Raw genomic sequence first — 24,263 nt, 5'->3', positions numbered from 1 at the left:
CTCCCAAAGTGCTGGGATTACAGGCATGAGCCACTGCGCCCGGCCTGCTTCTTGCTTTTCTAGGCAGTTTTCACTCTGGAAAGGAAACCCTACTAACAGTTCTGTATTATTTGTTGTTTGTATGTACAGGTGTCCCATGTCTTAACATGTTCATTATGTATTGAAAGGAAATGAGGCATGCAGTAGGAGAAGGAGTCATGAACTAGTTATTAATGTAGGAATTAACCTTGCTTCTGTTAATAACCTGTATGATCTTGGGCTAGTCACCAAACCTCTCTGGACCTTCTACTTATGTCTCCTAGTTGAGGACGTTGGACTAGATCGTCTCTAAGGTCACCTCTGATAGAAATTTGAATTGTCCTGTTTTCGATAAAAATTTTTATCGTTGTCAAACTAAACAAATACTTTTGGTGGAACTTGTAAGAAAACTTTAAAAAAACTTTTAAAAAGTCTTCTAAAAAAACTTTAAAAACTTAAAAAGACAAAATATCGTAGTAAACTCTGGGTGGGAGCTGACTCCTGGGCAGCACTCTTTTTTTTTTTTTTTTTTTTTTTAAGATGGAGTCTCGCTTTGTTGCCCAGGCTGGAATGCAGTGGCACAATCTCAGCTCATGGCAACCTCCGCCTCCCAGGTTCAGGCAATTCTCCTGCCTCAGCCTCCCAAGTAGCTGGGACTACAGGCACCTACCACCTTGCCCGGCTAATTTTTGTATTTTTAGTAGAGGCGGGGTTTCACCTTGTTGGCCAGGCTGGTCTCGAACTACTGATCTCATGAACCGCCCACCTTGGCCTCCCAAAGTTCTGGAATAACAGGTGTGAGCCACCGCACCTGGCCAGCATTCTTCTTTTTAACTTCCATTTGCCATGGTGACTATGAATGTCTCTGGTGCTAGGAGAACGGAGTAGAGATTTGACCTGGGTTCTTTCCTGGTTTTTCCATGTTTAGTTCACCACCAGTGGTGAACTGAGAAGTTTAGCATAGGCCTGGTGTGGTGGCCCACACCTGTAATCCTAGCACTTTCAGAGGCCAAGGTGAGTGGATCACTTGCGCAAGGGAGTTTGAGACTAGCCTGGGTAACATGGCGAAAACCTGTCTCTACAAAAGATACAAAAATTAGCCAGGTGTGGTGGTGTGCACCTGTAGTCCCTATTACTCAGGAGGCTGAGGTGGGAGGATCACCTGAGCCTTGGAGGCAAAGGTTGCAGTGAGCTGGAATCATGCCACTGTCCTCCAGCCCAGGCAACAGAGTGAGACCCTGTCTAAAAAAAAGTTTAGCATAGTATTTTCTGATTTTATAGATGTAGAAAATTTCTATACATATTCCTTCCAGATTCCTTGGGTATTTTTTCCATGGGTAATTAGCCATGTGCCATTCATTTGAATGAGACGGGTGGGATGCAGTCAACTTCCCTGGCCTGCACCAGCAGCCAGTAGCCCCTCTCCCAGGGGAACATTTTGTCCTGATTTAGGCCTCTTCTGACTTGGACCAGTGGCACAGAACATTGGCATCTGGGTCAGTAGAGCATTATTTTACCAACAAAGCAAGCTGCTTTACCACTTAGGTAGTAAAGGTATTTTTCAAAAAGACAAAATATCATGGTAAACTCTAGCTGGGTGGGAGCTAAGTCCTGGGCGCACACTTCCTTTTTTTTTTTTTTCGAGACGGGGTTTCGCTCTTGTTGCCCAAGCTGGAGTGCAATGGCGTGATCTCGGCTCACTGCAACCTCCGTCTCCCCCATTCAAGTGGTTCTCCTGCCTCAGCCTCCCGAGTAGCTGGGATTACAGGCATAAGCCACCACACCCAGCCAGCACCCTTCTTTATAAAGAACTTCCATTTACCATGGTGACTGAATGTCTGTGGTGCCAGGGGAACAGAGTTGACCTGGGCTCTTTCCTGGTTTTTCCGTGTTTAGTTAGCCTTTGCCTGCATATATTAATCTCCCTGAGATATGGTTTCTTCTTGTCAAGGTACAGTAGCATAATTTTTTTGAAATAAATGGTTTAGTGACCACTTAAAGGTTGAAGGAAAACATTTCTATTTGGGATTAACTAGTAAAAGACTAAGGAGAAACACATGACAAAACCACTGGTTTGCAGTTTTAGTGTATTGGCACCGTTATTATCAGACAAATAGGGAGGGAGATCTACCAGCTTTCCGTAAACCATACGGATCCCTCTAGCACCGCTAACTTTACATGTGTTCAAAAGTTAGCCTCATCATATGGACTGTTGCTCACTGCCAGGCCGTCCTGATGTGCTGTTTCTTTTACAGGTACATGTAAAGTGCATTTTCCTGATCCAAACAAGCTTCATTGTTTTCAGCTAACAGTAACCCCAGGTAACATTCTTACATACTTAAGTATTAAAGTTATTTCAAACAGCAAATTATAAAGGCTGCCCAAACCTGTATTCTTTGCCTTCGTTTGTCCTCTAGCTTTTAAAAAATTAACACATTAATAACAATTTCATATGAAGATAAGATATATACTTCATAGTGAATGAAATAAAGCATAGTAAAGTGAATTTGAGGCATTCAGTGTACACTCTCGATGATGTGTAAATGTAACTAAAGTTAATGACAGCTGAAGCAGTTGGTGTATAGTGAAGAGTGTGGGCTTTGAAGTCGTAAGTGGGTTCCAATCCTTTTCCCCCACAAAGGAATAGTGTGACCTTGGTTAAGTTGCTTGACCTTTTAGCCACAGCCTGCCTATCTACAAAGTGGGGTCAAATAGGACCTATGTCATAGGACAGTTGTGAGGATTAAACAGATAGTGTGGGTAAAGCACTTAAGCCCAGGGTCTGGCACACAGAAGCAGATTACCAGCTGACCTCGGAAAGACTGATAAGTGTCTAATCCCTAAGCTGCCCCAGCATGGCAACATATTTCTTCTTGGTTAAAGTAGACAGCAAGAGGAGGACTTGTATATTTTCTAGTTACAATGCAGCTCCAAGAGCTGCAGATTCCCACACTTCACAACCCACTGGTGTTTGTGTTGGACAGTGAGTAGCAACCAGTCGATGCTGCTGTGGGGAATTAACAAGAGGGAAGGATGTTTGGTGGTGGAAATATAGGGTATTATTTTATTTGGGGTATGGAAAGGTAGTGAGAAACTGAGAATTATTAGTCACTAGTTAATTAAAATGTGGAAAAGAATACAGGATTTTGGTAGGTGGCAATGAACCCACTAATAAGTCCTGGCCTTGTCTCTCTGTAGGTAGGATGGGCTTTTTCTGTGGAAGATGTTTGATAATAATAGCACAAGAAATCCTGGTTTCAAAATACACTTGAAAACTTTAAAAAATTCCATTTTATCTATGTGATGGTTCTACAAGGGGCTCTGAAAGTGTAAATCAATCTGATACTGATTCTTCTAAGATAAGGAGAGTACTTGGGTATAGTAGTTAATACTAGAGCATCATCATTATATATATATATTTTTTCTTTTCTTTCTTGTTTTTTCTGTTAGCCGTACTTTATGCCAAATAGAACACCATCATTAGAAAGCAGAGTGTTCCACTTGCCTGACATCTATAGATAAATGTAGTGAAGGACTTTAAACTGTGAAATGATGAAAACTCTCATGATCTTTTGGCTGCCTTCCTAAAGCACATTGCATATTGTGCTGTTTTTGACGAGAGGTATTGAGCACACTCTAATGCTTTCTTGGTGACTCAAGGTCACTGTTATGGACATCATTTACTATTCTGTTAAGTAATGTAGAGTATTCTCAGAAATTATTGTAGTGATTAAGATTGGTTCTCTGTTTACTAATTTCAGACTTGTGTGTTAATAGTAAAATACTTTCTTTCATCTGCCTTTCTAGGGCATTTTCAATGGCTATCAGGGATTCTGTGGCTCTGCCCATCCCAAGCATGGGCTTTGTGGTCCTTGGCCACTCAAAGATGTTTGTTGATTTTTCCAGGCTCTTTACTGTCACATGATTGGGTTTCTGGCAAGTCTAACTGCTGGATAAATGTTTCTTCCCTGCCTCTCCTCCACCTTTTTTTCTTTTTTTTTTTTTCTGAGACAGAGTCTCACTCTGCCACCTAGGCTGGAGTGCCGTGGCGCGATCTCAGCTCACTGCAACCTTCACCTTCCAGGTTCAAGTGATTCTCCTGCCTCAGCCTCCCAAGTAGCTGGGATTACAGGCATGCGCCACCAGGCCCAGCTAATTTTTGTACTTTTAGTAAAGATGAAATTTCACTCTTGGCCAGGCTGGTCTCAAACTCCTAACCTCAGGTGATCTGTCTTCCTCAGCTTTTCAAAGTGCTGGGATTACAGGTGTGAGCCACTGTGCCCAGCCCCCCTTATTTTTTAACTGAAATTTTTTACTGAATCACATTACTGTTGTGATTATTGAGATTATATATATGATAGCATCTTTGATGTTGGTCTTATAATTGTCCTTGAAAATGGAGCATAATTGTTAGTTTTTCTATTCACTGTTCCATCAGATTAAAAAGTAACTTGTGGCTGGGCACGGTGGCTCATGCCTGTAATTCCAGCACTTTGGGAGGCTCAGGTGGGTGGATCACTTGAGGTCAGGAGTTCGAGACCAGCCTGGCCAATATAGTGAAACCTCGTTTCTACTAAACATACAAAAAAATTAGCCCGGCGTGGTGGTCGCGCATGCCTGTGATCCCAGCTACTCAGGAGGCTGAGACAGGAGAATCGCTTGAACCCAGGAGGTGGAGGTTACAGTGAGCTGAGATCGGCCCAGTGCACTCTAGCCTGGGCGACAGAGCTGTCTCAAAAAATAAATAAATAAATAAATAACAAATAAAAAGTAACTTGTGGGAAAAAAAAAAAAAAAAAGTAACTTGTGTCTTGGTACCTGTAAATACTTAATGCCTGAACATTCATATTTTTAATAAGTGTACTTCAGGGACATTAACATTGAGCTGTGCACAGCATGCTTTTTAGATACTGTGTATATGCCCTATTTTGTGATGTCTGTGAATTCGAAAGCTGTGGTGATGCCTGCTCTTTAATTATTAAGAGAAGTGTAGCCAAGACATGCCAACCCTAAAAACTTGCCACATATCATGGTTTTTAAAAAATTTTTTGGAATCGTGCTCCTCTTCATATTGAAAACAAATTACAGTGATATGTCTAAGTTGTGAAGTTTTAACAGTATATGAAATAAAAATTTTGAAATGAACTTACTTGTAGCCAGTAATCCTGGGGCTAGGGCTGAAAACTCACTAATATCTATGATCTGGGGGTTAGAATGGTCAAGAGTGGAAGAATTGTATCTGCATTTTCAGCTCACACCTCTTTATCTGGCTCCTGTTCACACTTGCTAACATTTTCATAGTTTTGTTTGTTTTTGGAATGGTTACTCATGCTTGGGGATAAATACACTCTTTAGAGACAAACATGGAAATGTAATGTGGTGATGGGGAAAAGAAAGGGACCGAATTTAGAAAAAAGTGTCCATATCATCTCACAAAACAAGAAAAAGTAGTAATAAGTGAAGTGAAACAAAACAAAAACTTAGAAGATAGCCTGAAATATCCCATGGAGTCTTCTATGAAGTTAGTGGGACAGTTTGAAAAACTGGACCTGTTCAGTGAGTGGCCTGGCTGACATGTTGATGGAGGTCACCTTAGCTTGCCTTGCTGTGGTGGTGGTGATGGTTTTAGGCTGAAGGGAACATGGGTTTAAATAACAATGACAATTTTTAAAATTTAAATTTAAATTTTTTTTTTTTTTTGAGAGGGAGTCTCACTCTGTTGCCCAGGCTGGAGTGCAGTGGTGCTATCTCGGCTCACTGCAAGCTCTGCCTCCTGGGTTCACGCCATTCTCCTGCCTCAACCTCCTGAGTAACTGGGACGACAGGCGCCCGCCACCATGCCTGGCTAATTTTTTGTATTTTTAGTAGAGACAGGGTTTCACCATATTAACCAGGATGGTCTCGATCTCCTGACCTTGTGATCCGCCCACCTCGGCCTCCCAAAGTACTGGGATTATAGGCTTGAGCCACCACGCCCAGCCTTAAATTTAAATTTTTAAAATCAGTTTTACTGAAGTATAAAAGTATAAACAATAAAATGTACTAATTTGAAATGTATAGCTTACATTTGGAAAATGTATACACATATGTAACCATAACCCCAATAAATATGAAAAACATTTCCATCATTCCCAAAGTTTCCTTCTGCCTCTTTGTAGCCAGTTCCTTGCCCCCCACACCACCATCCAAAATTACTTGCTGATTTTTGTTTCCATAGATTAGTTTTGCTTGTTCTTGAATTTTTTATATTTAAATGGAATGCTATATATGTACTCTTTGTCTCTGACTTCTTTCACTTAACATAGTTTTAAATTTACACGTGTGAATCAGTTTATTCCCCTTTTATGGAATTTTAATGAATATGCCATAATTTATCTTCCTAGTGATAGACATTTGAGTAGTTTCTAGTTTTTGGCTAATATTAGTAAACCAAAAGCAATGAGGTTTGACTGCTGTGAGCTTTTGTTTTACAAGCTTTTCGTGTTCTTAGTTTTCCTTTCTCTTTAATTCTACCTAAGAGTGGAATTTCTGAGTCATAGGAAAGATAACATGTTTAACTTTTTAAGAAACTTTCCACTGTGGTTGTGCCATACCCTGACCAGCACTGTATGAGAAGTTTCCGTTGTTCTACATATATATCAACATTTGGGTGTGAAGTGGTATGTCATTGGGGTTTTTATTTGCATTTCCCAGTGACAGATGATGTAGAGTATCTTTTCATGTATTTACCGGCCATTTATACATCATCCTTTCTGAAGTGCCCCAGTCTTTTGCCCTAAAAACACTTTTTATTTTATGCTGTGGTCTGAATACAAGTCCTTTGTCAGATGCACAAGCTGTGAATATTTTCTCCCATTCTGTGACTTCTCTGCTCATTTTTTAAAATGCTGTCTTTTGTTGAGGAGTAATTTTTTTTTTTTTTAGACAGAGTCTTGCTCTGTCACCCAGGCTGGAGTGCAGTGGTGCACCTTCACCTGACTGAAACCTCTGCCTCCTGGATTCTAATGATTCTCATGCCTCAGCCTCCTGAGTAGCTGGGGTTACAGGTGTGCACCACCACACCCAGCTAATTTTTGTAATTTTAGTAGAGACAGGGTTTTGCTCTGTTGGCCAGGATGGTCTCAAACTCTTGGCCTCAAGTAATGCATCCACTCTGGCCCCCAAAGTGCTGAGATTACTGGTGTGAGCCACCACATCTGGCTGAAATTTTCATTTTTGTGATGTGCAGTTTATCAATTTTTAAAATAGTTTGTGCCTTTTATGTCCTGTCCAAGAAATTTTTGCTTACCCGAAGCTTATAAATATATGCTTCTATGTTTTTTTCCTAGAAGCTTTATGATTGTAGGTTTTATGTTAAGGTCCATCATCCATCTTGAGTTGATTTTTGTATATGGAGTAAGACAGGTTGAGATTTACTTTATCTATATAGATATCCAACTGTTTCAATGAAAGGACTTTCCTTTCTTCATTGAATTACCTTGATACCTTGATACCTTGACCAAAAAGCATTGACTGTATATGTGTACCTCTGCTTTTTGGACTTGATTCTGTTCCATTGATCAGTGTTTACCCTTAGGCCCATACCACACTGTTTTAATTGTCGTAGCTTTATATAGTACTTATTTGGAAATTCATAGTGTAAGTATTTTGATGTTACTCTTTTTTTTTTTTTGAGATGGACTCTTGCTCTGTCACCTAGGCTGGAGTACAGGGGCGCAATCTCAGCTCACTGCAACCTCCACCTCCCAGGTTCAAGCGATTCTCCTGCCTCAGCCTCCCGAGTAGCTGGGATTACAGGCACACACCACTACACCCTGCTAATTTTTGTATTTTTAGCAGAAACAGGTTTCACCATGTTGGCCAGACTGGTCTCAATCTCCTGACCTTGTGATCCACCCACCTTGGCCTCCCAAAGTGCTGGGATTGCAAGTGTGAGCCACCGTGCCCAGCCCAGAATATTCTTACTAGTCTACTAATATCTGTAAGACTTATATTGATGTCTCCTTTTTCATTACTGATACAATAATTTGTGGCTTCTCATTTTTCTTGATCATGTTAGCTAAAGGTTTATGCAGTTGATTTTTGCAAAGAACTGACTTTTTTCTCAATTGTTTGCCCATTTCATTTATTTCTACTCTTCGTTATTTCCTTCTTAATGCTTTGGTTTTACTTTTTCTAGCTTCTTAAAGTAGAACCTAGATCATTGGTGTGTATATATCTATTTCAGTGTTTTTAAAAGTAATGTTGATTGAGATATAAGTTACATTCTTTTATTTAGTGTAATGTTTTTGAGTTTCACCCATGTTGTTAATCAGTATTCTGTATTTTGTATTGATGAGTTGTATTCTGTTGTATGGACGCATACCAGTTTATTTACCCGTTCACCGGTGGATGAATCTTTGTGTTGTTTCCACTTTGGGGCTATTATTATACATGAAGCTGTTAAAGTATGTGCAGGTCCTCATTTGCCAGTGTGTTTTTATTTCTTCTGGATAAATACAAAGCAGTTGAATTACTGGGCCATGTGGTAAGAGTAAGTTTAACTTTATAAAACCACCACCATTAAGTTTTGCAAAGTTTTGCATTCCTACTAGCAATGAATGAGAATTCCAGTTACTCTATATTCCTACCAACAACTGGTATTGTCATTCTTTTCAATTTTAGCCATTCTAGTAAGTGTATATCTCATTATAATTTTAACTTGCATTTCCCTAATAACCAGTGATGGTGATCTTTTTGTTTGCTTGTTTGCTATCTGTGTATCTTCTTTGTTCAAGCAAGTCTTCAAATATTTTGCCCACTTAAAAATATGATTGTCTTTTTTTTTTTTCAAGATCGAGTTTCACTCTCGTTGCCCAGGCTGGAGTGCAGTGATGCAATCTCAGCTCACTGCAACCTCTGCCTCCTGGTTCATGTGATTCTCCTGCCTCAGCCTCCTGAGTAGCTGGGATTACAGGCATGCGCCACCATGCCTGGCTAATTTTGTATTTTTACTAGAGACAGGGTTTCTCCATGTTGGTCAGGCAGGTCTCGAACTCCCGACCTCAGGTGATCTGTCCGCCTCAGCTTCCCAAAGTGCTGGGATTACAGGCGTCAGCCACCACGCCCGGCCTGATTGTCTTATTAAGTTGTCAGCTTTCCTTATATACCTTGATATGAATCCTTTATCAGATATGTGGTGTTTTTTTAAAGGGTTTTTATTGATATTACATATAGAAAAAATTCTGATTAGAGACTTCTATAGCTAGATTATAAATCTTATATAGTTATGTATGTATTTCTCTTTTTTTTTTTTGAGACAGAGTCTTGCTCTTTCGCCCAGGCTGGAGCGCAGTGGCGCGATCTCTGCTCACTGCAAGCTCCACCTCCTGGGTTTACACCATTCTCCTGTCTCAGCCTCCCGAGTAGCTGGGACTACAGGCGCCCGCCACCTCGCCCGGCTAGTTTTTTTTTTTTGTATTTTTTAGTAGAGACAGGGTTTCACCGTGTTAGCCAGGATGGTCTTGATCTCCTGATCTCGTGATCCGCCCATCTCGGCCTCCCAAAGTGCTGGGATTACAGGCTTGAGCCACCGCGCCCGGCCCCAATTTTTTTTTTTGTTTGTTTTTTTGAGACAGAATCTCGCTCTGTTGCCCAGGCTGGAGTACAGTGGCGCAATCTCAGCTCACTGCAACCTCTGCCTCCCAGGTTCAAGCGATTCTCCTGCTTCAGGCTTCCCAGTAGCTGGGATTACGGGCATGTGCCACCACACCCAGCTAATTTTTATATTTTTAGTAGAGACGAGGTTTCACCATGTTGGCCAGGCTGGTCTCGAACTCCTGACCTCTGGTGATCTGCCTGCCTCAGCCTCCCAAAGTGCTGGGATTATAGGCATGAGCCACCGCACCCAGCCGGAATATCTTTAAGCAAAGAATTACAGTTGGTGAACCTGAAACCCGAGTTCGTTCCACACATGCACATTTTGTTTTTATTGTTTGAGATGGAATCTCACTCTATCACCCAGGCTGGAGTGGAGTGGCACGATCTTGACTCACTACAATCTCTGCGTCCTAGGTTCAAGCGATTCTTCTGCCTCAGGAGGCTGAGTAGCTGGGATTACATGTGTGTACCACCACGCCTGACTAATTTTTATTTTATTTATTTATTTATTTTTAGTAGAGACAGGGTTTCCCCTGTTGGCCAGGCTGATCTCGAACTCCTGACCTCAAGTGATCCATCTGCCTTGGCTTCCCAATGTGCCAGAATTAAAGGCATGAGCCACCATGCCTGGCTGACACATGAATGTTTTGGAACAACATTTAAATAGTCATGGACATGTAAGAAGATAAGGAAATGGAGCAGAGCACTGGAGTAGTCCTATTGCCTTGACCAACATCCTGACCATGTAGTAGTTTACATGTAGTTTATTGTTAATATGTAAAGGTTTCAGACACATAACATTTATACTCTCATCCCTGGTTCTTTCTAGCTTGATTTTTAGTTTTAGTATGGAAATAACCATTATAAGGGGGATAAAGTTGAAGAAGCACAAGTGTTTTTTTGTTTTGTTTTGTTTTTTGTGGAATCTTTTCTTTCAAATAATCTTAAAAATACAGATACCAATTTTCTTATGATGTAGAATAGAAATGTGATGTGAGCTCTTAAAATGTCAGTTATCTGCCAAAGCATTCTCTTAACTTACATCAGGAGAACATTCACTGCTGTCTCCTTGCCCCTTCCAAGAATTTGGCTGTTGTGATGCTTCTGTGCTTACTGTGCCTACTGAGTGGGCCACCCCATCATCTGATACAGAGACACCTGATCTGTTCTCACGCTGGTCTGTCCCCTGCCTTAAAAGTAACTCCAAGTCATATTCTCTCGTGCGATGCTCAGGCTTCCTGAAGCGAGTATGATAGGAATTGTTGTAAAAACCATTCACTTCTGTGGGCAAAAATAGATTCTGGTGGTCTCCAGTAAAAATGTATATAGTGTGTATAAAATCTCCAAAAATGACATAGTTTTTAAATCTTAAGTTTTTTGGCATTTAAAAAATTACCACCACTCTTTAAGTTTCCTGTTCCACCTGATGGTGTCTTTTATGTGGCACAGGCTTTTTATCTTTTTTAAGAATCGTGTTTAGTGAGCTATAATTTACATACAGTAAGTTTACCATTCTTAGGTAGACAGCTCTCTGCCTTTTGACAGACCTACTCAGTCACATAACCACCACTGCAATTAAAATACAGAAAGTTTCCATCACCTCAAAAAGTTCCCTCGATCCCCTTTGTAGATCTCCTCTCCATCCCCAGCCCCTGGCAGTCATCAACCTGATTTCTTTCCCTATAGTTTTCCCTTTACCAGGATATTATTTAAATGAACCCAAACAGTATGCAACATTTTGTATGTGGCTTCTCCCACTTAGCGTAATGCTTTTGACATTCATCCATGTTGTTGCATGTATTGTTATTTCAGTTGTATGGATGTACCACAGTTTGATTATCCATTTATCAAATGACAGGCATGTGAGTTGCTCTCAGTTTTCTTAAATTATAAGAAACTACAAAATTGTTTTTTCCAAGTAGCTGTACTATTTTGCATTCCCACCAGCGCTGTATGAGAATTCTAATTGCTCTGTATTTTCACCAGCATTTAGTTTAAAAAACTTTACTCATGGTAACGGTTACATAGTGGTATTTAATTGTGGTATTAGTTTGCATATAATGACTATCTCTTTTTTGGAGATGCATCTGCTCAACTGTTTTGCTCATTTAAAAAAAAATTGTTTTGCTCATTTAAAAAAAATAAGTTTTTTTTTCTTATTGTGGAATTTTAAGAGTTCTTTACCCTAGATATGTCTTTTATCAGATGTGTTTTCTAAATGTTTTTTCCTAGTCTATGGCTCGTCTTTATTTCCTTAATACTGTCTTTTAAAGACCATGTATTTTAAATTCATTTGGGGATATCCAACTTATGATTTTTTTCTTTGTGGTAATGTTGTAGGCAAAATAATGGCTCTGAAAGATGTCTATGCCTTAATTCCTGGAACCTGTTGAATATGTTATGTTACATGGCAAAAGGGAATTAGAGTTACAGATAAATTAAGGTTGCTAGTCATCTAATCTTAATTAAGGCAGGGAGATTGTCCTGGAGTTTCTAGGTGGACCCAATGTAATTACAGGGATCCTTAAAGTGGAAAGGGAGAGAGAAGCAGTTAGAGCCAGAGAAGGTGATGTGACAATGGAAGCAGGAAGCAGGTGAGGTGATGCACTGGCAGAAAGACTCACCTGCCACTGCTACCTCTGGAGATGGAGGAAGGGCCCATGACCCCTGGTTGTGGGCAGCTTCTGACTGCTGGTAGTACAAGGAGACAGCCTTTTCTGGGGCATCCAGAAAGGAGTGCCCTCTTGCCAACTTCATGATCTTAGCCCAGTGGGACCCATTTTGGTATTCTGGCCTCCAGAAGATAATAAATTTGTATCGTTCAAGGCACAGAGTTTGTGAAAATTTATTATAGCAGCAATGCAAAACTAGTAAGAATAGTTTGTGTTTGTTGTGTCCTAAGAAATCTTTGTCTAAGAAATACAAAGATTTTCTCTTACTGTTAAAACTATTTTATTTTTTTGAGACAGGGTCTTGCTCTGTTGCCCCAGCTGGAATGCGGTGGCACGATCATGGCTCACTGTAACCTTCACCTCCTGGGCTCAAGTTATCCTTTCGCCTCAGTCTCCCGAGGTAGCTGGGTACATGGGAACATGCTACCACACCTGGCTGATTTTTTTATTTTTTGTAGAGACAGGGTTTCGCCATGTTGCGCAAGCTAGTCTTGAACTCCTGGGCTCAAGCGATCAGCCCACTTTGGCCTCCCAAAGTGCTGGGATTACAGGCAGGAGCCACCATGCCTGGCTTTATTTTTTTTAAAGCAGAGGTTTTATAGCTCTAGGTTTTAGTTAGGTGTGTGATCCAGTTTGAGTTAATTTTCACATATTATACAAGAGAAGAATGTAGTTTCTGTTATTTTGCTATCTCTTTTTGCATTGTTCATTTCTAGCACCATTTGTTGAAAAGGGTTTTTCCCATTGACTTACCTTGGCACCTTTGTTGACATTACATGACTATATGTGTGTGGGTCTATTTCTGGACTCTGTTCCATTCCATTGTTCTGTATGTCGACACTTGTACAAATACCACTGCTTGATTATTATGGCTTTATAGTAAGTCTTGAAATCCCATCATGTGACCTCTGACCCCTTCAGCACTTTTCTACTTTTTCAGAATTATTTTGGTAATTTTTGTTCCTTTACTTTTCCACATACACTTTAGAATCAGCCTGTCAAATTTGGCAAAAAACTTGCTGAGATTTTAATTAGGACTACATTGACTCTAATGTAAATCAATTTGGGGAGAATTGCTGTGTTCATTTATTTGCATTGCTATAAAGAAATACCTGAGGCCAGGTAATTTGTAAAGAAAAGAGGCTAATTTTGGCTTATGGCTGTGTAGGAAGTATGGTGCTGGCATCTGCCTCTAGTGAGGGCATCGGGAAGCTTATAATCCTAGTGGAAGGCAAAGTGGAGCTAGCTTGTCACATGGTGAGAGAGGGAGCAAAAGAGATGCAGACGCTTTTAAACAACCAACTCTTGCATGAACTAACGGTAAGAACTCACTAATTACCATGGAACTGAGCCATTCATAAAGGATCTGCCCCCATCACCCAGACACCTCCCACCAGGCCCCACCTCAAACATTGGGCATCACATTTCAACATGAGATTTGGAGGGGACACATGTCCAAAGCATATAATTTTCATCTTAATTATCACATCTTCTAATCCGTGAACGTGGTTTATATATCTATTTTGAGTTTTCTGTTGCTAGTACATACAAATAACAGCTGATTTTCGTATAGTGACCTTGTGTCCTACAACCTTGATAAACCTGCTTTTCATGGTAGTAGTTGTATTGTGGATTCTGTAGACTTTTCTATGTAAACTATCATGCCATCTGTGCACAAAGACAATTTTTATCTCTCCCTTTCAGTCTGTATCCTTCTGTTTCCTCTTCTTGCCTTGTTTTCTTGTCTAAGACTTCCAGTACAATCGTGTATAGAAGTGGTTAGAGGGACATCCTTGGCGTGTTCCTTTTTTTTTTTTTTCTCCCAATAATGAGTTTCGCTCTTGTTGCCAGGCTGGAGTACAATGGCGCGATCTCGGGTCACCACAACCTCCGCCTCCCAGGTTGAAGCAATTCTCCTACGAGTAGCTGGGATTACAGGCATTACAACCAGCTAATTTTTGTATTTTTAGTAGAGATGAGGTTTCACCACGTTGGTCAGGCTGGTCTCAAACTCCCAACCTCAGGTGATCCGCCTGCCTCTGCCTCCCAAAGTGCTGGGATTACAGGCGTGACCCACTGCACCCAGCCGGCTTGTTTCTAATTTTATGGGGATGCTATCAGTCTTTCATCATTACGTGTATGGTTTGCTGTAGGGTTTTTTTTTTTTTTTTTTGAGATGGAGTCTTGCTCTATCGCCCAGGCTGGAATGCAATGGTGTGATCTCGCTCACTGCATTCTCTGCCTCCCGGGTTCAGGCGATTCGTGTGCCTCAGCTTCCTGAGTAGCTGGGACTATAGGTACCCACCACCATGCCCAGCTAATTTTTATATTTTTAGTAGATATGGCATTTCACCATGTTGGCCAGGCTGGTCTTGAACTTCTGACCTCAGGTAATCTGCCTGCCTTGGTCTCCCAAAGTACTGGGATTACAGGCATGAGCCACTGAGTCTGGCCTTGCTATAGGGTTTTTGCAGATGCCCTTTATCAGGTTGAGAAGTTCTTTTCTACTTCTTGTTTGCATATATATATGTGTATATATATATGTATTTTTTTAAATCATGAGTAGATGCTTTTTTTGCCCCAAACCAAAAATGGTCAATAATGAATGGATGCTTAATTTGCCAAATGCTTTTGCTGCATCTACTGAGGTGATCATAATGGTTTTTCTATTTTGGTCTGTTGATAAGGTAAATTACATTGATAGATTATTTTTCAAATGTTGAACCAAAGCTGCATTTGTGAGATAAACCATAATTCATCATGTATTATGTGTTAATGGTTTCATGTATCGCTCAGTTTGATATATTAGTATTTTATTAAGAATTTTTACAAATTCTTACCTGTCTGTGAGGGATATTTGTAATTTTTTTTTTATAATGAGTTGCCTAATTTTGCTGTCAAGGTAATGTATTCTGGTCTTTGAATGGGGAGGTGTTCTAGTCTCTGGAAGAGCTTATGTAGAATTAATATTAATTAGTTAATTAATTATTTTTTTAGATAAGGTCTTACTCTCTTGCCCAGGCTGAATTGCAGTGGCATGATCATGCTTCACTGCAGCCTCAACCTCCTGGGCTCAAGCAGTCCTCCCGCCTCAGGCTTCCAGGTAACTGGTACTACAGATGCCCACCATCTGTAGTGGGCAGATGCACTACCATGCCCAGCTAATTATTTTTTGTAGAGACGGGGGTCTCACTTTGTTGCCCAGGCTGGTCTTGAACCTTTGGGCTCAAGCGATCCTCCCAAAGTGCTGGGATTACAGGTGTGAACCACTGTGCCTGGCCTGTTAATTCTTTATTCAGTGGTAGAATTCACCAGTGAAGCCACCTGTCTCTGGAATTTTGTTTTGTTGTGGTAAGATTTTAAGTATAAACACATTTCTAATAGATAGAGGGCTGCCTAGGTTATTCTTGAGTGGGTTTCACTAATTTGTGTCCTTCAAGGGATTTGCTCATATCCTCTGCATTTTTCAATTTATTGATATAATGTTCTTAGTATCATCTTATCATTTTAAGTTCTGTAGAGTCTGTGTTTTATCTCCTCTTTAATTACTGATATTGTAATTTTTGTCTTTTTTACCGTTGCAAAGAACCTACTTTTAGTTTCATTGATTTTGCTCTGTTATTTTTTGAATTTTGTTCATGTCTTTGTTATTTGCCTCCTCTTTATTTCCAGTTTAATTTGCTCTTTTTCTGATGTTTAAGATGGAAGCTTAGACAAACAGTAGTGTGTTTCCATTTCCCAGCCCAACCTTTATTCTATAGCTCACATTTGTTTCACTTTTACATATGTTGTAACCCAGAATAAATTATCTGTGCTTTACACAGTCTATTTTAAAAATATATGTCTCCACATACTTAACATTTATGACCCTCATTCCCTTTTGTAGATCTAGGTTTCTCTCTCTGTTATTTTCCTTCTGCCTAAAGAACATCCTTGAAGATTTTTCTGTAGTGCAGATTTGCTTGTGATGAATTCTGTCAGTGTTACTGAAGTTTGAATTCTTAAGTTGACAGTTTCAGCATTTTAAGGATGTCATTCTACTGCCTTCTGTATTTTTTTCCTTAGAAGAAGTTAGTAGTGGTTCTTTGTTCCACTTTATGCGATGTGCATTTTATTCTCTGGCTGCTTTTAAGATTTTCTCCTTATCACTGTTTTCAGCAGTTTGATTATAATGTGCTTTGAAGTGGTTTTTTCTTTTTTATCACATTTGGGATTTATTAAGCTTTTTGGATCTGTGAGTTATAGTTTTCATCCAATCTAGAAATAATTTGGCCAACATTTCTTTAAATATTTTTTCTGCGATCCTTTTCTGGCACTCTAGTTCATATGTATATCATATATGTCTTACATATAAATTACTTCTACATGTAAATTATACCTCCATTGGGTCACAAGGCTTTGTTCGCTTTTCTTTCTGTGCCTCATTTTGGATAATTTCTTTTTCTGCAATGTCTCATTTGCTGTTAGGCGCATCCAGTGAATTTTTCATTTCAGATACTGTATTTTCTAGCTGTTGACGTTCCATTTGGTGCTTTCCCCCAACCGTCCATTTCTTTCTTCATTATGTTCATGTTTTCCTCTAAGTCTCAGCATCTCTATACAATAGCTGTCATTGTGTCTTTGTCTGCAGCCCTGCATCCCAGAGTCCTGCCTGCTCCCTGTGCCCATGTCTGTCCTGCCTCCTGCCTCCTGCCTCCACTCGCACTCACTCCCTCTTCTCCACCGTCTGTCTCTGTCTCTTCTCTTTCAACAGTCTGATTTGAGATGGATCAGAGCCTTTTAAGTTTAAAGTTTGCATAGGATGTAACTTCCAGTGTGCTGTAAATATTGACATTTAAAAATGAAAATATTGTATTACTCTGAAATGTTTCCAGTATAGAATCTAAATACCACAGATATGCCCACCACCAAGATATGCCCATCATCACACTTTTTTTTTTTTTTTTTTTTTTTTTTGATGTGTATAAGCTCTACGTCACTGGCTGGAAAACCTTTGCTACTTTTTCTCCTAGCGCTCATGTTTTCATTCCACTTGTTCCCTTGAATTGCACCATAATGTAAACATTTTTATGCTTATAAGTATTTTATTTGTGATTTTTTTATACTCTTCTGTAACTAGATATACAGGTAGATAGATTGATTGAGCTTTTTTTAATTATTATTTTTGAGACAGAGTCTTGCTCTGTGGGCCAGGCTGGAGTGCAGTGATGCAATCTCAGCTCACTGCAACCTCTGCCTCCCGAGTTCAAGTAATTCTCCTGCCTCAGCCTCCTGAGTAGCTGGGCGTACAGGTACCCGCCACTATGCCTGGCTAATTTTTGTATTCTTAGTATTGACGGGTTTCACCATGTTGGCCAGGCTGGTCTCGAACTCTTGACCTTGTGATCCACGGGCCTCAGCCTCCCGAAGTGCTGGGATTATAGACGTGAGCCACCGCGCACAGCCCAGAACTCACTAGTTGAAAAGTTCCTGTAACTAAGACTCTTAAGTGTTAAACATTTGCTTTTGAACGATTGTTGCAGTTTATTTGTACAGGCTCTGCTTCTGGTTTTTATTCCGTTGTCCTGGCTGCCTATCCTTTGCCTCATCTCTCAGCCCCTCGAAGTGAGGGAGCTTCAAGGCTTTATCCTGTCTTTGGACCTGTATAGTCAGTTCCCTGGTATCCTGGTTATCTTGTGACAGAATGCTTTTATACCCCGAATGGCTCCCAAGCTGCCCTCTCTGTCCAACCTCTCCTAGCACTCAAGAATGATCTGTCAGCTGCCCACTCAACGCCTCCACTGGGATGCCAACTTGAAATCTCAAGTTAATGTGTTTGATTTGAACTTCACACAGTTGTGCCCTCTGCAGTTCTTTTATCTTCATGGTAACAACTCTGCCTTTTCCATTGCAAGGTCAAAGATCTTCTTTGACTCCTTCTCTCCTCCCCCCATGCCTAATCTGTCAGCAAATTCTGGTGTTGCTGCCTTCAAAATCTGTCCACTTCACCTGATCCTACCCTGATCCTCACCATTACCATCTCTCACCTGGATGATTACAACAGATACCCACAACTGGGCTCCTGCTCTGTGATCTGTTTATATGCTCCTGTCCCTCCCCTACTGAGACCCCTTTCATGGCCCCATCTCACTCTAAATCAGAGCCAGCTACATGCGGGGGTCTGCAGGGCCCAATACCCTTTGCATCTGCTCCCTGTTTGGGCTCAGATCCTCTTCCCCCACCTCACTCTCTGACTACACTGGCTTCTGCAGGGTTCATGGAACATACTAGGCCTCTTACTGTACCCACCCTGTTTCATCTACGTGGAGTGTCCTTCACCCCAGTACTCTCCTCCTTCAAGTCATCATTTTCTCTGACCTCCCTGCTTAAAATTGCAGCCTCTCCCCACTTTCTACTCCTTCTGTTATGTAATTTATATATTTTCTCTCCCTTCCACTAGAATATACGCTTCATAAGGGTGGGAATTATCTCTTATTGATGTGTCTCCAGGGCATAGAACTGTGTGTGGCACATGGTGGGCACTCATCAACTATTTGTGTAATGAATAATGAATTTAAGCAAATTCTGATGATAATTAAACATAAAATAACATTTCACCTGCAGTAGTGTATCTCTGAAAATGATGATGGGGTTACTGTTAGCATTTTCCCTGATTAAATTGATGCATTGGTAAATGAATATTATTTTATGCTAGAAACAAAGGTCCAATACCAGATTTCTTCCATCATTTTGTCTTTATAGATATAAACACTCAGGACTTCTTGTTCATATAAATAAGTAGATGGGGATGGAAGTTGTCATGTTATGGCTGTGCCATTTTGTCTTTGGACTTCCAAGTTAAAGGCCAAAGATCATAAAGTTGTTTTTTTTTTTTTTTTTTTTTTTTGAGACAGGGTCTCACTCTGTTGCCCAGGCTGGAGTGAAGTGGTGCAGTCATGGCTCACTGCAGCCTCAAATTTCCAGGTTCAAGCAATCCTCTCACCTCAGCTTCCCAAGTAGCTGGGACTGCAGGTGCATACCACCACACCCGGCTAATTTTTCTTTTTTTTGTGGAGATGGGGTTTAGCCATGTTGCTTAGGCTGGTCTCGAACTCTTAAGCTCAAGCAAGCCACCTGCCTTGGCCTCCCAAAGTGCTGGGATTACAGGCATGAGCCACCTTGCCCGTCCTCATATAAAGTATTTTCATGATTTTTCCGCTATTAGATTAGGTTCCTTCTTCCATTTTGTTGAAAGTAGAGAATTGGAAGCCACCTGACTTGGAGAAGACTTTGTCACTCAGTCGTTGGAATCCTTTGCTTCAGTTTCTGAAATGTCCACCAGAATCACTTTACCAATCCCTGTCAGCTGCAGGGACATCATAATGCTTTTCTACCCTGAATAGTTACATCTGTCACCCCTCACTTCAGAGCAGCTTTGCAGGCTTTTGTTAGAAATGCTAAGGAAGAGTTGAGAAAAACAGCAGTATTATTAATTTCAGCATACTAATATGTATACCAGTGTAGTATTTTAAAAAATCTTGGCCGGGCACGGTGGCTCAAGCCTGTAATCCCAGCACTTTGGGAGGCCGAGGTGGGCGGATCACGAGGTCAGGAGATCGAGACCATCCTGGCTAACATGGTGAAACCCCGTCTCTACTAAAAATACAAAAAATTAGCCGGGCCAAAGACTTTATACTGCCAGTCAGAAATCCAAGTGAGTTTATAAAACTTAGAAATATGTATCTCAAAGAAGTGGAGGAAGGCTAGAATAATAAATGCCGTTGGGATGAGTAAGCAACTAGTTAGGAAAAAAAATACGACCTTAGTCTGTAATCAGTTGATGAATGAATGAGCTGATTACATGTAATCCATGAAACCATTAAATTACTAAAAGAAAATATAAGAGGGTATTGATATAATCTTCGTTGGGAAAAGCCTTTTTTAAGCATGACACCAAAGACAGAAAGCCTAAAGAAAGATTAGCTTCTTAAAAATGGAAAACTAGTGTTCAGAAACCACACAATCAAAATGCAAACAGCAGCCTAAGAAAAATTGCTTGTAACATATAAAAAGCAAAGACTAATTTTCTTAAGAGATTTTTATATTAATAATTAAAAGATGAATACCTCAGTAATAAAAGGAGAGTTTCAGAACATTGATCATTCAGTTCTTAAAAGAAAAAACATAAATGACAAGTAATAATATAAATTTTAGCCTCACTGGTATTCATCAGAGAATGTAAAATAAAAGAGAACTAGTATTTCTCTTCTATCAGATTGGCAAAGAAAAAAAATGTCAGGGTCCAGGTAATGCCAGTTTTAACTGATAGATGACATAAATGTTGATACAGTCTCAACTCTTAAGGAATGGAATTTTTTTTTAATGTTGATTTGTTTGAGGCTAACAACTTGCTGTTATGCATTCATTTCATATAAAAAATTGAGAAAAGTGGTAAGATGTAATATTGCTGGTTTGTTCATGATAAATATTTTAGGAGAAGTTGAATTTTAATTTTAAAATGGTGCTAATTCTGTCAAATTTGGAAATCGAGAATAATTTAATTTCTAGTTACTTTTCAAGCTCATTCATGCTGGAGTGCCCTCTGCTGGCACCAGCAGCCATTTAGTGACCCCTGGCTGGGTACCATATGAGGAGAGGGACTGCCCTGTGGGGTCTACAGGGTGTGGGGGGCAGGATAAAGAGGGAGTGGGGGTACACAGCATGTGGATGGCAATGTCAGTGATGCTCAGACCCTGGGCATCCTCCTTTGTGCCTACCAGCCCGCATTTCCAGAAGGTCTGCTCTGTTCTGAAGGCTGTGCCAAGCAATCACTGAGGCAGTGATCTATCAGGTTCACTGCTGTGTCCCCAAGGCCTAGAACCATGCCCAGCAGAGGGTAGTTGCTCAGTAAGGGTTTGTTGGTCACTGTTAGTCTTGTGTCCTCCAATTGACATTCTCTTGGGGAGACCAGCAGTAAGCAGATAAAGAATTCACTTAAGGCATGAGATGTGTTCAGAGGGTTGTAGATTCCAGGAAGATGGTAGGATGCAAGGAGGCAAGGCAGATGGCCCCAGAAGGATGTCCCTTCCCTTCCCTGAGGGTGTGCTTGGCCCCATGAGAAGACAGCAGGCAGGTGACAGCATGGAGCCCATTTCTGTTCAGGCGGGGGCATGACTTCCATCAGTGTGTGTGCATTTGGTAATGGAACCGAGGAACTCCGCAGGCCTGTTTTTAAACTCCTGATTCTCTGTATTTGCCATATCCTAACAGAGTGTTTGCTTTTTGTTTCCTTTTTTTTTTAATTTAAAGGATTTTTTTGTTTTGTTTTGTGTTTTTTGATAGATGAGGGTTACTACCAGGGTGGAAAATTTCAGTTTGAAACTGAAGTTCCCGATGCGTACAACATGGTGGTGAGTAGCCTGCGTTGAGCCTGTTGTTTTACTTCTCGGGCGGGGCTGCCTGTGGCTGTGGCCCGCCACTGGCACAGGGCCCTAGCACTCCTCTCTGCGTGTGTCCATGTGTGACTGAGTACTCACTTCAGTATTTTTGTGATGAATGTCACTCATCAGCAGTATTTAGAGTGTTAGTAGAGAATTTGTTTATTCAACAAATACTTATGAGTACTATGTGCCAGGCAGCCTGCCTGTGTATTTTCTATAACTCTTATCTGTTACAGTCTGGCACTGAAGAAAAAAAGCATTGTAGTTTTTTCATGGTATGACACAAAAATTCCAGAAGTCTATAAAATGTGTATTTTAGAATTTCAGAGAACGGTGACTTGTAGTTTAAACTATAAGTAATTTATACCTATAGTTTCATGTTAATCCCTCAAAGATCCTTTTAGGCGATGATTATACCAAATACCATTACATTATGTCTTTGCTTTGGTGGAACTTGCAGACCAATTAGGAGAGATAAAGTGTAGAAAGTTGATACAGTGATAAAAATGGTAAGTAGAGGACAGTAGAGATACTGATCAATGATAGGAAACTAGTTTTTGAGAATTCAGAGAAGGGAAAGTAATGATCACTTTGGAAAGTGGTCAGGGCTAGTTAAGCTTTTAAGGGGAAATCTAATTGGAGTCACCCTGATGTGGCCCAGAACCAGGGGAGGGTGCTGTAGGTGACATGGAAACGTGGTGAACTGTGGTGACAGGTGTGGACATGAGAACTTGCAACCTGCAGAAGGCGGATGGGCCAGGTCAACTCGAGTGAAGAAGTGGAGTTGGGGAAGAATAGAGGAAAAAATGAGAAAATTCAGATGTGTGGGTTTGGTTGGGCATTTTCGATTTGGCAGTGACAAACCACTGGAGATTCTGAATAATTCCACACCCCTGAGTTGGGGTATTAGAGGAGGTGTGGCTGCGCCTCAGAGACGGGTGTGATGTGTCTAGACCCAAACTGCCAGGAGTTGGCGTACGGGCAGTTCAGTGTGCTTGTTTTATTGGCGTGCACCGTGGATATGTTTTCCTCCTCACGTGTTCTAACTAACCCTCTTGGCCCATCCAGTGGGAAGGCACAAGCTGATGGTGCTGCCAGAGAAAAGGAAGCCTCACTCCCATCATGAGGATGTGGGCATTTGGGCCACTGTGCCTATGACTTCGCTTGTGGGAAGTGTGCTCCCACTGCCTGACGAGTGGAGTTGCCCTGACCCCAGCCACAGGGCTCCATTCAGTGGCTGCAACACTTGTTTGAGAAGCCAAAGCTTCAACTATGGAAATTGACGTTTTACCAGACTACTCCATTTAGGGTTCTTTTTGAAATGTAATTTTTGGGGATGGGGAAGAGTAGGCAGTCCAAGTAATTTTTAAATTTGTAGACAAAGACGGGAAAATACACATTTCCAGTCTTTGTCCATCCACCACCTGCTGAGACTTTCCATTCTTCCCAAACCACACTGAGAAACCTGGTGACGGAGCACTGCACCGTGTCCAGTGCAAGGTGGTTTCAGAGGCTTGGTTTCAGTACAGATGTTTAGAATTTGGGGACTCTTTGGTGGTTTCTGGAAACAAGCAGGCATACAGTATCTAAAATTCTATATTTAGATTTGCCTGTAAATACTTACGACACACCGTTCTGGATGTCATAGCAGGGAGTTAAGTGTAAGCTGATAAACTTTCCAGATAAGTCATGAGGCATCAGAGAACCATTGTTTCAGGTATATCTGGCATCATCTAGTAGCAGAGCTCCTTGTTTTCACTATAGGAAGAAAGTAAACTAAGAGAAAATACCAGGTAAGGAATGGGCGTGATTGAGAGCCTCTGTGTGCCAGGTGTCTTCACTCACTTTACGTTATTCCATTCTTCTGATAGTTCTGTGGGTGGGTGGGTTGGTTGGTTGGTTGGTTAGTTTAGTTCGTTATCTGAGACGGATCTGGAGTGCAGTGGTGTGATCTCAGCTCACTGCAACCTTCACCTCCTGGGTTCAAGCAATTCTCCTCCTCCTCCTGGGTTCAAGCAGTTCTCCTGCCCTAGCCTTCTGTCAGTGGATGATCTTAACATTTATATCTTTATACATTAGGAAGTTAGGGTTCTGAAAGCTAAAGTTAAAAATATTAGCTTTGCCAATGGAGACAGCTGAATTGTTGAAGTCACTTCATGTCCAGGGCCGCCCAGCTTTTAAGCATGTGCCCTTCCTACCACACCAGGTGGTGAGAAAATGTTTGTCATACTGTCTTGTCCCATTTGTGGCTTCAAGAAATAGGAAGGAAAATGGAATAAAGAATGACTTGAAAGCCACTGAGCCTTGAAGACTTGTTTCCCTTATTAGTTTGAGACTGGCACAGAGGTTGAGGTGGAGGATAAGGTTTTAATTTTCCCAGTGATTTTTCTGTCCTTCTCTCAGACCTGCTATTCCTCAGCCCTGCCCCCCATTCCTCACTACCAGTCCCCATGGGAAAACATCATCCTGTGCAGCCTTTCTGAAGTTTGGTGTGCTGTGTTTGACCTTTAGCTCT

At 40.9% G+C, this 24,263-nt stretch overlaps 1 protein-coding gene across 3 annotated transcripts in view; it reads left to right on the top strand.

The window, feature by feature from the left end:
• UBE2F (ubiquitin conjugating enzyme E2 F (putative)) overlaps positions 1-24,263 on the top strand; it is a 73,683-nt gene that overhangs the window by 25,971 nt on the left and 23,449 nt on the right. For all 3 annotated transcript variants that reach the window (XM_010357967.2, XM_010357964.2, XM_010357965.2), the window contains exons 4-5: positions 2,274-2,339; positions 21,651-21,718. In XM_010357967.2, coding sequence (XP_010356269.1) covers positions 2,274-2,339; positions 21,651-21,718 — 134 coding nt within the window. The remainder of the gene's footprint in view (positions 1-2,273; positions 2,340-21,650; positions 21,719-24,263) is intronic.

Source organism: Rhinopithecus roxellana, chromosome 14 (assembly GCF_007565055.1).
Source record: "Rhinopithecus roxellana isolate Shanxi Qingling chromosome 14, ASM756505v1, whole genome shotgun sequence".
Classification (NCBI taxonomy): domain Eukaryota; kingdom Metazoa; phylum Chordata; class Mammalia; order Primates; family Cercopithecidae; genus Rhinopithecus; species Rhinopithecus roxellana.
The sequence above is the reverse complement of the archived record's forward strand: the minus strand, read 5'-3'. Positions and strand labels throughout refer to the sequence as shown.